Source organism: Fringilla coelebs (assembly GCF_963513975.1).
Source record: "Fringilla coelebs genome assembly, chromosome: 6".
In the NCBI taxonomy this organism is placed as follows: domain Eukaryota; kingdom Metazoa; phylum Chordata; class Aves; order Passeriformes; family Fringillidae; genus Fringilla; species Fringilla coelebs.
Genome location: NC_140034.1, coordinates 34000348 through 34013666, shown reverse-complemented (window position 1 = coordinate 34013666; position 13319 = coordinate 34000348). Strand labels below are relative to the sequence as shown.

Genomic DNA, 13319 nt, shown 5'->3' with positions numbered 1-13319 from the left:
GCGCGCGCGGCGCTCTGGCGCGAGCGGCTCTATGGTGGCGGCCGTTGGCGCGGCGGCGCTTCCGGCGGGCGCGGGGGCCTGTGGGGGATCGCCGCGCGCCACTTCTGCCCGGCGGTGCTGAAGGAGCGGAGCCGCCATGGTGAGAGCGGGACGGGACCGCATCGCCGGGTTTCGTGCGCACCGCGCCCGCCGGGGCAGCCTTCCCTTCCCCTCCTCTCCCTGTCCCCCGGGTCACTGCGGGCGGGAAGGCCGCGGCCGGTGGTGCGGGCCCGGGCGGGTGGCTGCACGTTTTGGCGGGGCAGGGCCGGACGGGGCGGGGGCACAAAGGCGGCGGCGGCGCTCGGGGAGCGGCGCGCTGGAGGCTCCCGCCCCTCTCCCCCGGCAGCTTCAGTCCCCTCTCAGGGCGCTGCTGGGAGCCCAGCGCTTCCCCGCGAGTGTCGCCCGTCGAGCGAGCCGGCCTTAAATGGCTGATTTGCGCTTTCCATGCTGCTCTCCCTGCTCCTCCCCTCTGCTCGGAGGAGGGAAAGGCGGGAGCTTGCGTTGGTGGGCTCTGGGAATGGCACGCTGGAGCTTAAAGGCCTCCCTATCAACGCGGTTTGTTGCGTTCATCTAATAAATTAATATGCGCTAAAGCAAGTTATTGCTGTGCCGTGGGAGGACAGCTGCTTGTCGGTTTGCAGCGAAGTTCCATGTCTGGCCGGTTCTTGCTCCCGTGCAGTTGGCTTCGGCCATGATGAGCAGCTACAAGCCCTGTCCCTGTTGGCCAGAATGAAAGGTGGTCCTTAGACTGCTTTTTCTGCCTGGCATTTAGATGTCTGCAGTGTGCTACTGGTTGGTATTTGCATCACTGTCCATCTCACCCTTACAATATGTGTTTATCTTCCACTTTTATTGTTTTGGGGCTTTTTTTTTTTCACTTTACTGTCAAATACACTACAATTGGTGGAAGTGTCTTTGGGCAGATGCTGTGTAGCTTTTAAGTCCTGCTGGTTTGGCTCCTGCCACTGCCTTAACCAGTTTTACAGGGTTCTGCCTTCAGTAGCAGGAGCTATTTCTAAAGCGCTCTCTAGAAGTTTGAAATTGGTATAATGTAAACCATGTGGCGTCTCATTCTGTGTCCTGCTTCAAATCAGCCAGTACCACTGTGCTTTTAAGGAAAATGCAAAGAAAATCCACATATGTGTCATCATAATAATGGTCCATATTGGGCTTCTCCAGGTAACTGGTGCTAAGGCAGAAAGGTTTGTGGATCTTCCCTTGTTTTGGTTCTGTCACCTAGGCACACGGTGTAGGTAATAGTCAGAGGAGACTTCCCACTGGCTTCTGAGCTTGTCATTTTTTTTGTACCTACGTGGTAGAACAGGACCAGCAATTTTATCAAACTATTTTTTTTCCTTTAAAATAATGTCAAGTTCCCAAAGAAATGTTTGAAAAGCATTAATTCTACAATACACATGATCCAATGGCAATGATTTAAATATTTTCCTGGGCCAGTATCTGATAACAGATATTGTTTAGTGTCTGAAGTGATAAATGGCTTAAAGGCAGAAGGCCAAATGATTTCTGCTGTGAAGTTCTGAAGGAACTGGCTTGCATGTCTGGTTCACTGATTTTTCTATAATCTGATTATTTGGATAATTTCAGAATTTATACATTCATTTAGCACTCCTCAGTGACCATCTAATTAAAATGATAGTGCTGGAAAAATTGTTTTATGGTAATCTTTGGCAGTCATTTGGACTCCCTGCTAAGACATGCCTGTTCAAGTACAATGCACTTAGGAACAGCCAGATACCAGCCCCCCCTTGGGGAATTCCCTTCAAATCAGTTGTCCTCTGGCATACATGAAAGTGGATTTAAATGATCTACTCTCCTTTGTATGATTTTTGTTGTTACAGTGTGCAGCTCAGAATTTCCCTTTTTTCCATTTCTGATTAGGAAAAAGTCTTGTTCCTTCTTTTTCTCTGTGTACCATTTTCCTGAACTTCTCAGAATCTGCTACTGCTGTGTTGAGACAACTTAAAGAACTGAAAACTGTATTCCAAGGATGGGAACACTGTCAGTTATGGGATAAGAATTTGTCCTGTTGTTTGGGTTTTTTCCCTGTAAATCCTAACATTTGCCATTTTTCTTTTCTGTCACTGCTTTTCATGAGCACTGAATTGGTGTCTCCACTGATTTCCAAAGTATGGGGTCAGGATTTTTCTGTCAGCTGCTGATTAATCTAAGCCAAATGATGTCTTACTCTGCAGTTGCCTCTGTGTTACGTGCTCACCTCATATATTAGCACTGAAAATGTTGGATCCAATTAGCAGCACTGGAAACGGCCATTTGCATCATGCTTGCAAACTTTCTGTGATATGCAACCTGTTAATTAGATCACAGATTGTGTACTCTTTAAAAATCTTGCTTCTTTGCTCAAATTACTTGCTGTAGCCAAGTGAAAAATGTTATGGAAATAATGGAAGCCACAGAGTGTACAATCATCTAAGCCTTCCCTGCAGAAGAACAAGCTTATGAACTCCAACATTTGGAACAGTTTTCTGTGCTGTAATTACTGTTTAAGTAAACTCATTGAAGTGGGAAAAACCAGTACATCTGTTTTGCAAGAAATAGTCTTGAGTGCTAAGTGCAGATTTATTGTATCTTTGGTGTTCCCTTGAAGTGAAATCAATAACTCAAAATAGCTAATTCTGTTAAAATCTTTCAGGTGACAATGTGGTTATGTTGGGTCCCCTCTTGCCTCTTTAATTGGGTATTGAAAATTTTACTAACAGCTTGCATTTGGAATAAAATAATTAAATGCACTAATGCCACAGCTCTTACACACTGACTTCATTGCTTTGCTTGTCTGTCTAAATAGAAACTGTTTCTGTGGTATTTTTTTTCAACACAATAGCTGCTTTAATGGTGATTCTACACGTTTTAAAGATCCATAAGGATCGATAGGACTTGTTGGAACCAAAACTTAATAGCACAGCTTATATAAATAGTAAATTCTATGTGGAAAATGTCTGTGTCCTTGATCGCTAGTCTAATATTTTACTATTATGCTTCTTTTTACTCCTTCTTTCATAGAAATAACTTAAATCAAACCAAAATCATTCAAAGTATGCAAGTAACCTGTATTTTTGTGTTTGTTTTGTTTTCCAGTCTCACACAATTCTACTTGTCCAGCCTACCAAGAGGCCAGAAGGCAGAACATATGCTGATTATGAATCGGTGAATGAATGCATGGAAGGTGGGTGGATGCAGACATGGAAGTTAAAAACTGTTGTTAAAATCCTATTTTTGACATATTCATAAACTTAATAAGAAAATAAGTTGCTCTTCATGTTTTTCAAAGGTAATTCACAAAACCCCTCATGCTTTTAGCTTACTAATGTTCTAGCAAACTAAAAACTAGTTATTATTTGTTTCTAAAACTTCCTTTTTCTATTAAATGTCTGGTTTTGATTTAACTAGATGAAACCTCATCCAGTTTGGGAGAGTAGACAATATTCTTTCTTTCATGCAGCAGACTTGTTTCAATGCATTTCATTGCAGGATCAGCACTTAATTCTCAGTATTCTTTTCTTAGCACTGTAAGGCAAAGATTGCTGCTGGAAATATTATGTTAAATAAAGGATTGTGTGCAATTGACGCATAATTTGCAGTCTCATAGCACATGTGCCAGAGTAAAGATCCTGCGAAACTTTGATACATACAATGAGCATGGAAAGAAGAGTGAAATATTAGAGCTGTGGTTCACTTAATATTAATCTTGCAGGAGGTTTTGTGAGGCAAACAGAAGTATAACAAAGACCATGTAAAGTCTCTGTGCTCATTTTAATAGTATGTTCTTCTCAAATGTATCTGAATTATTAGTGGACAAGTTTAAATAAATAAAAGTGTTTTAAATGTTTTTACAGGTTTGTGCTGTCACTCTTACCTCAGTACCCTCTTGACTCTTAGATCAAGAATGATCATTCTTATGAGTTCTTCTGTTTCTCAGGTGTTTGTGCAGTAGGAGTATATCTCCTAATTCCTTTCTTAAAATTATTAGTAGGAGTTCCAGATGTCCGTTGGAGCTTACTGCATGAAAAGTTACATATTTGACAGAACTAAAACTTTTTCCCATAGATGATGAAAACTTTTCTTTCCATGCATCTTACCTGATTTTATAGTATTATGCTTCAATGCAAATTGCTAGGAACAAAAGAATTTCAGCTCTAGAAAATTTGATTGCTTTTACAGTGGTAATCTCTAAACTTCTATTTGTGGATCAAGAGCTGAAAAAGTTTCAGCTCATACAGTCTTTTAATATTGCATGGTTAATCTTGTTTCTCTGTAGGAGTCTGTAAAATGTATGAAGAGCATCTGAAGAGAATGAATCCCAACAGTCCATCCATTACGTATGATATCAGCCAATTGTTTGACTTCATTGATGACTTGGCAGACCTCAGCTGTCTTGTGTAAGTTCAGTTGTACAAGTCCATTTCAGTGACTTAGGAAAGTCACAAGTCTTCCCTCTAAACTCTTCTATGAGAGTTTTCCATAATGCTGTTTTATGTGGTTTTTAGCAGTAACTGTAGTGCAGCTGCCCTAGCAAGTTGCCCAGTCCAATTAAGTGAATAGATTCATGGTACCTCTAAATACGGCTTAGAAACTAACAGTTCCTCTTGGATTTTACTCACATTGAAGGTGGCTGAAATCTAGCAGTTAAATACAGCTGACTATTTTATTACTACTAGAATCTGTTTTAATTTCCCTTTGTGCTGTTGGTACAGTTCCTCAGGAGGCAGAATGGTTACAGAATTTTTTTCAGCTGAGAGCAGTACTTGTGGTAGAGTAGAAGGCTACAGAAGTGCATTGCAGCCAAAAGTTTGTTTTGGTCAAGATACAGCAAGATGAAAGTTTATCTAACAGACTGAAACTAGCCACTTGTTTTAGGAGGTAGCACTTGTTTTCTAGGATAGTCTTGTGCCTTTCTTAATTAGGCTTCTAAAATCAGTGTTGTGCCAAATTCTACTTCAGCTTATAGTTTTCCACCAGATGGCACACATAGCACAAGGTGTAATACATGTGTCTTGTTCACGGAAATTTCCTGAAGTACTTGATGTCTGCTCTTGCTGTGTAGCATTACGAAAGGATTTAGGGATGGAGGGTAAAAATCAGTAACTTTTCCTGAAACCAGCATTTCTTACATTGCACTAGAACTATTGCTGTATGAACATACACTGAAGCTCTTCATTTGGCTTTGATCCAGTCATGCTGGGGTTTTAATAGTAAGATGTTGTACTTAAAAACAGCACGCTTATGGTTTTTTCCTTAGATAAGAACTATAAATTGTTCTGGAATGAGTTAACTTGGGATTTTTACTTACTTTCTTACCACTGTCCATCTCAGCCTTCTTATCTATCAGAAATAAAAGTATATCAAGTTCAAAGGCTGACCAGGACTTTAGTAGTTCTTGAATCTTTCACTGAAAGTATCATCTTCATGAACAAAATATTATATAGGAGGACATGAGCCTACACAGAACTTCACTCAGATTGCTTTCATTTTTCAGTCTCATTCTGCTTTAATTCAACATGTCCTGAGTAACTGAATTCTCTGGCTCTTGCTAGTGGACTGCTTTTGTCAACTATCCTTGAGTAGCAAAGAAAATGCATCTGTGGCTTCTTGTTTTCAGTTTGCTTTTTATGAAGTATCCTTGTTAGATGTAAGCTTGTCTTCAGTGCCAACTGACAACCCTTTGTCATCCATCTGTGAGTCTGCCTTTGCTCCTGCAAAAATTTGATCTTAAAAATTTAAAAAAAAAATCCATACAGAAGTTGAACACTGAACTTAAATAAATCCTTGAAGTAATGTTGAAGAAACTGTTTGACTCATTAAGACAAATTAGATTGTTTCCTAGTGGAACTATTCTGCAGGCTGAGCTCTAGAATACTAAGATTCTCTACTTGCTGTCTCCCTTAAGTAATTAAATGCATGAATTAAAATGTGAACATACTGTGGTCACTTAGTAGTGCTTGGAGCATCTCATTTTGTTTCGGGCTCAGTCTGATCTGCTGGACAACTGTTTTTTAGAGAACAGGATAAATCCATTTGCTAAGTGGCAATTCCCACCTACTTCTGATACTACCTTCTGTACACCACTTTCTACATCATACACTTGAGGACAATTAATTGTATGTGAAGTTCTTCTGGTAGATGTACCACAGAGCAGACTGACATTTCTTGTTTCCTCTGCAGTTACCGTGCTGATACTCAGACATACCAGCCGTACAACAAAGACTGGATAAAGGAGAAGATCTACGTTCTCCTCCGCAGGCAGGCCCAGCAAGCGAGCAAATAATGGGGGCGCCATTGCTGCGTGGGTTTGGGGGGGTTTGGACAACAGGTGTGTACAGAGTGTAGTGGTGAACGTTTTGTATTATAGTCATCCTGTTGCCATCTTGATAAACTCGTTAGCCAGGACTGATTGTATTTTTAGAGATACAAGGATTTTGTTGGATTGGAATTTTTTTTCAGTGTAAATGGAGAAGAAAGTACAACATCTTCAGCAGAGTTTTGGGTTTTTTCCTCCAGTTTGCTAATGGTCCTACCTTATTTGAACCCCTGGGGCTGTTCACATTGTACTTCACCACATTTGCTGTATGTGCCCCTCTGTGGGTTTTTTTACATTCAGTTATGTCCTTGAGATGTCTTAATGGGAAATAAAAATCTACCCTTTAGTTAAACTTGAGTGCTCAATTTTGTGGTTCCTGCCAAAAAACACAAATCTTTTTTTCCCCTGTTAGCCCAAGGATACGGCTTGAAAGGTCACGTGGACTGAACCAGCAGTTATTTCCTGTATTACAGAACAGCTCAAATTCTGGCTTCATCTTGGTAGTTTTCCCTGGGTATCTTTGGGAAACACAGCAACCCTTTTTCACTACACAGCTGATCCTTCTAGGAGGCATTTTATATAGGTGTGTCTGCTCTGGAATTGGTGATGGATGAGAGCAGGCTGAATCTATGACATCACAGGCCCCTTGAATTAGTCTGCTTACAGTTTTCCCCAAGAAAGGAATAGGCAAAGCAGATTGCTCCCATGAAAATCTGCCCCAGACTTAATTTTCTATTTACAGAAGATAAAGACTTAACTGTTTGCCCATGCTGTAAGTTATATCTGCCTCTACCTTAAATGCTGATGTTTTTGTAATTTCTCTGTACTGAAAAGATTTGGATTGGAGGACACATCAGACCAAACAATAGAGCAGGTAGCAAAGAAAGGCTGGTTTGGTACTCTGTGCCTTTAGAGTTTGCCTGCTGTAGGAACAGACTATAAATTACGCTCAACCAAGAGCGGTTCTGGGATTGACAGAGGAATGCAATTCTCTCCAATGCACTTAACTTCCTAATACACATCAGTAGTTTCTGCTGGACCTCACAGCAAATGCCCTGGCTGAAAAGGATCTTGAGGCCAAGTGACTGTCTAGGGTAAAGCTTTCATGAAAATAGCTTTACTTAAGTGATAAGTAATAGCTGCTGAAGACTGGGAATCAAATGACTGAAGGGATATAAATTCTTAAAAGGAAACTGGGTGAGGGTGTTAAACCTCTCAGCACCAATACAGGTTGGAGATTAGACCTACTAGCTAGAATTTATAGTGACAAGGAATAAATTCAGTCTGCTAACATCAAAACATGCTTCCTTTGTAATGAATAGTGATTTTCTAAACATTCAGAAATATATTAGTACACTTAAGACTATTAAATCTGAAAATACTTTGGGGCATGTAAGTTTTATATCCAGCTTGAATACAGTAAGTAATACTTAGAAAATTCACTATTGCCCATATAATAACATTCAGATTTAATACAAACAATGTTATTTTACAAGCTGTTATAGTTTATCCTTCTGAATAGCACATACTAAAATAAAATGTTCTCGCCTCACGTTTGAGATTAATCTCAATTTTTTTTTTTTTTAAATTTCCAATATTCTCTTTGATGCAATTTTGCAGTCTTTAAATGAAGCCAAATAAGCATTTACCTAATTCTGTGGGCTTGCTTTCAATTTAAGAAAAACCAGCAATGTGATCTCTTTCCTTACTGTGAAAAGCACAAAGGAGTATGCTGAATCTCTAGTAATCAGGCATTTGAACACAGCACAGCTCTTCCTTCAAAGGTACCTTACGTTTGGTCTGATTTAAGAAAATCTTTCTCTTCCTTGAAGGAAAGATAACAATGATACAATGATAACTGCAAATTCAGACCAGTAAACAGGTATAAAATACATATTTCTTACATTAGAGCAGAAAATAGGAAGAAGGTACTTTAAAGGAGGTGGTAATTAACCTTTCTGCTTTTTGAAAGGACTTTGCAAACCTCCTACTTTCCAAAACACTAAAAATCATACCTTCACAATCTTTAACTTAAAGGTTAGTTCACTTTTTTTTTAAACATACAAGCTGCTGTGGTCATTTCAGTAATGGAAGTTTTCACAGAATTGAAAAATGCAAGTAAGTGGTTCTTTCATATCTCTGGAGCCAGATTTGGCCTTCTGCAGATAGAAAAGTGTGGTCTGTAGGCTGCTTTAGAAGAAGGGACTTGGGCATCATCTCTTTTCTCCCTTTTCATCCAGCAACAGGTCTTTTTTTCTTTTTCTGTAATAAGCTACTAGTTAAAAATCTAGTGCATAGTTCTTGAGCTGCTGTTTTCCATAATCCTTCGCTGCATTTTACTTGATTAACTCTTTATGAAACAATAGATTTGCTGCTGAGCTGAGCAGCTGACCAAATACACTGAAAGGGAGAAAGAATGCTATGGTATCAATCCAATGTGCAACAAGCTATAAAGAAGAATCCAGAAAGTTGTCTCCCACTGACCACCTGGTGCCTTCAGAAATTTAGTGGAGAGGGTTATGAGCACTTAGAAACTTATTACATGCTCTTCTAGTAATGTAGGCTGTTCTAGCAGACAATGAAAAGTGACTTCACTTTGCTTCTTTGTTCCTATCAAGTAATGGATGGCAACAGGGCATGTAGTACTTCCTGCAGTTGCACTTGTCCTCAGGGGCATCAGCACTTCGATAGCAAGATACTGATAATTGCCCAAGTTCAGCTACTATAAAAGTGAGGTTCAGTAGCAGCATTTTGCAGGTAAAGCCATTAAAAAATTGTATGATTACAGAAAGTGTATCAAAAAAGAATCTGTCATCCCATACATGCTTTTCCTGCAGCAAATTATCTGGTGCTTCTTAGGTATGGATAGATACAAGTAACTGTGCTGGTCATGCCTGCTACAGTGTGGGAGTAAATGAGAAAGGAAATTATATTGGCTGCTTCTGCAGGAGAGTGGTACAGTATTTTAAAACAGGGATTAAGAAGGGAATCCAGAGACCTAGTATTTCAAAGTGTGTAGAAATACTTAATTTTTTTTTAAAGCAAGTCCATTAAGGAAGCCTAGCCTCAGACCAAGGAACTGTATGAGCTATTTGCCAGGACTGCAGAGGAATTGAGGTGCTTGCCTGACTTCTGCTTGCCTTGTGGACCCCGGAGCTATGCTGCTTCTTTGCTAATCAGACTTGGGAAGTCCTCCCACAGCTTCTGGACTGCCTGCCAATGAACTTCAAGTTAAGGAATGACCAGACTGGCACAATTAATTTCTTGGCAGGGCTGTTCACTAAGCAAATAGTAGGGTGAAGTTATGTTAGGTGGCTGAGCTGAAGTAGCAGTTCCCTGCTGTTGAAAAGCATAATTCTGCTTCACACTGTTGTACAAAAGGGATACTGGGTGTTGTGGGGAAGAGGAGAACAGGACTGCTAGTCAGCATCAACAAGAAGTGCAGCTGGTCACTTAAAAAAAACCAAAACCTGATATTTTGAGAGCAAAGACAAGCACAGTAGAGAAATTGGTGTATATATAAAGCACCCATTTCCATTTATCTACCATTGCAAGGTCCTGCCAGTCAGTAATGCACTGGGTCAGGGAGTAATCCCACTAAGATTAGAATGTGAGTTGTGTTTGACACCACAATAATACCAGGATCATTCTTACAGGAATCCCACTCTGCAGCCTCCTTCAGTATGCTGAAGGAGAATTGTGAAAAGCAGAATTTAGTTTGCTTTCCTGCTCTGAGGGTAAAATAAGCTAGGTAGTTAAAATACTTGCCTACTATTGCTTTCATCATCACATTCTTTTAAAATAGACTGAAATCCTGACATCCATCACAATGCATTATAAGCACAGCAGGAAAGTGGCATCATTGCTAGATCAGTCTGTTCTTGTGCTTATCACCATTGTCAATGTACAGTGGAGGAAAAAAGACATAGTCAAGACCACCTCGTTAGTTATCTTCCTTAGTAACTAATAAACCTGTTTACAGCAAGAGGAGACTTTAATACCCACAATATTTTCAAGGTTGAAAGATTTTTTGACTTGCATTAGAAAAGGGTAAGTTGTAAAGTTGCTGGTTGGGTTCTCATTACCATATGCCAAGCAATTTGTGCTGGCTCATGATGCACTGAAAGCAAGGGTGCTTCTTAGGATGACTTACTCAGAGGGAAGAGGGAAAAGTTCCAGCTGCTAGACGCTGGAGTATATAAACAGTTATGTACATTTGCAATCCCCACTGAGTAAGGGTCTGATTGTACTGGAACTCACCTACACTGAAAACTCAAGCCATAAAAAAAACCTAAAAAACAGAAAAATCAAGGGTAGCTAGGTTACAAGTGCAAAATAATTAAAACCTCCTGTTTTTTCAATTGCTATGAAACTGGTTTTCTAGACCCTGGTGAGCATTGAAACAAATTGGTTTACCATTATCATAGGTTGAGGTGGGCAGGGAGTTTCAGTTAGCCATTGTCCAGCAGGAGATGGGCTGTGGATGAGGCTAAAGATTCTCAGCCTCAGTGGGCATCTGAGCCACTCATTTTAGGTATCCACTGGCCTTTTGAAGTCTAAAAGTGTTGGCCTCAAGGTAAAATGATAACTAATTTGTACTAGCTATAGATAATCAGCTAGAGTACATCTGTTAAAAAAGAAAATTAATTTTGCACCTCTGTCGTACTAGTCAATTCCCTCAAGTTTTCCATACTGAATGTATTGTCTGCTATAATGTTACTCAGTGTTGCCCAAATACAAGGTACCATTCATGGAAACAACAGGGGAATGAATCTGCCACTGAAACTTACTGAATGGAGATACTCAGCTTTGCATAGTACAAGGCAGCTATTATCACCCACTAATATATGCTTCTTCCTCACTAGATCTGAAAAGGATTAAGGTAAAACCTGTCTTGATTTGTCATAGGAAAGCATTAGATTGTAGGAATTAGTTTTCTCATTACTGTAATCTGACCAATGCCTGTAGGAACATTTTATCTGGATGAAGTTTGGGCATAGCTCCAATTCATAGGTTTTATTCAAACTCTTTGTGCTGAGTTTGCAGTGACACACAAGTAAAACTTGCATGCTGCATATGCCTGCTCAGCACCATTCCTGGTGAGCATTAGCAAGGGTTTTGTTACCAATTTTGTACACCCCATAGCCATTTGCTGCTGCATCCCCTGCAGTCTCCACAGTCCCCAGCCAAGACTGTTGCTTGGGCTGTTGTGTGTATCAGTGACATCCACACATCTTCTGGAACTCTGTAGCTTCTGCCTGCCTGTGTCTGTGCCAGGTAAGTCAACAAGAGCCGCAGAGGTGGAAAATGTGGCAGTGCACTCAGAGGCTGCAGTGTCTGGGCTCTGCCACTGACTCGATCCCACACTTGTATTGCCCTGATCTCTAATGCCCTGGTGCTTCCATCTAGTGTATTTCATTGCTGCTTCTGCATCACTTCATTAGCCGTGCAGGAAACACACTCCCAAATTTAAATTATCTTCTTAGTTGCCGTGGGCACTGGGTTTCAAACACACACAACACAAACCTGCTGCCCTGAGAGGTGGGGAACATCCATCCATGGAGACATTCAAGACTTGACAGCGCACTGGTCTGATTAGACCCCTTAGACCCACTCTGAGCAGCATTTGACCAGATGACTTCTGGATCTCTCTTCCAATCTACATTATCCATCATTCTATTTGAGTCACTACTAGAAAACACCACTTCATGAAAAATGAGACATCTGAGTCCCTACTCTTACCAGTTTCATACGGCTGCTTGAACTCAGTATTACCCAGATCGCTGAGGACAGTGCTGAAAATGGTAAGCCATTGTGTATTCATGAGTGGATTTGGGCGACAAGAGTAGCATTCACTAGGTTACAGAAAGTATAACTGCCCCCCAGTGATAAAGACACAGTGTAAAAGAGTCAAATTTGATCTTGTTCTCATGTTCTCTTCATATAAATGCTCACATGGGACACTGAGAATAATGCCTTGCCACAGAGATTAAGTTCCTAGAGGTCATCAGACTTGCCACCCAGATGCAACCCTCCATACTCCCCATACCTTTCCAGCTTTCAAGTAAAAGAAATAAAAAAATATATATAGTGGCCTCAGAAATCTGTGATGTAGTATTAGGGAAAGCTCAGAGGCATTGCAAAATGCCAGGGGAAGGTAAGAAGCAGGCCATACATGGCAATGGAGAAAAAACCAATTGCACCTGTGCCTCCACACCAACCGCCTCATCCGAGGCAAAGGCATCTTCCTGCAGTATCAAGTCATGTACTTGCAAGGGAAACTGGAAAGTCTGTGCTGCCAGAGCTAAACACAAACCTTCCTTCACATTTCTTTCTTAACTATGGCTATTTTCAGGTTCAAGAAGGAAATGAAGGGCAGGGGGGGATTTCTTTATCTCTCCATACATTAACTTGGTCCCTGAGGGAATTCTTGGCTTGTACATCCATTCCACTAGAATGCAGCAGAAGCACTAACCAAAACATAGCAAGCAGAGTAAGTGTTCAAACCTTCTCTTCAAAGTGCATTCCTCAAATCCAGAATTGTGGCTTCTCCATCCTGACAGTCTCTAGAAATTTAGCCAGGGCCAAGCCAGTGCTGCTTTCCTTGCCTGGCTTGCAATGGTCTTCTTGAACACATTTCACTAATATCCTTCTAAATTCTGGGCCAAGTGAGTTTAATTTCAATTTCTATTTAATTTATGTTTGTCCCCTGCTAATGCTAGCAGTTTTCTCCAGGTTTTCCTGTCTTTAAACCTAGTCCAATGAAATAACCATTGCACCAGCTGCACTTGCAGCTCCAAATGAAGAGTACCATTTTTTCATACTGTGGTAATGATATTTCTTTAGTCTTAACCAGGAATTAATCATTCCATGCCCCCTAAAATTGCATGTTTTGTTTTTGTGTTTACAACACAATTGTTCAGTGCACCCTCTATTCCTTGCCTCT

General features: G+C 40.6%; 1 protein-coding gene across 1 annotated transcript; it reads left to right on the top strand.

Moving 5' to 3' along the window:
* Positions 1-34: 34 nt before the first annotated feature.
* On the top strand, positions 35-6744 carry ERH (ERH mRNA splicing and mitosis factor). The gene is made up of 4 exons (XM_084207821.1): positions 35-139; positions 3154-3241; positions 4334-4454; positions 6238-6744. The coding sequence occupies exons 1-4, from the start codon at positions 137-139 to the stop codon at positions 6338-6340; spliced, it is 315 nt and encodes a 104-aa protein (XP_084063947.1). The 5' UTR covers positions 35-136; the 3' UTR covers positions 6341-6744.
* The last annotated feature ends 6575 nt before the right edge of the window (positions 6745-13319 follow it).

Bases quoted from the DNA above. Each gene is read 5' to 3' on its own strand.
- ERH (XM_084207821.1), top strand. The intron at 3,242-4,333 runs GTGGGTGGATGC...GTTTCTCTGTAG, and splicing joins GGTGAATGAATGCATGGAAG to GAGTCTGTAAAATGTATGAA. The intron at 4,455-6,237 runs GTAAGTTCAGTT...TTTCCTCTGCAG, and splicing joins GCAGACCTCAGCTGTCTTGT to TTACCGTGCTGATACTCAGA.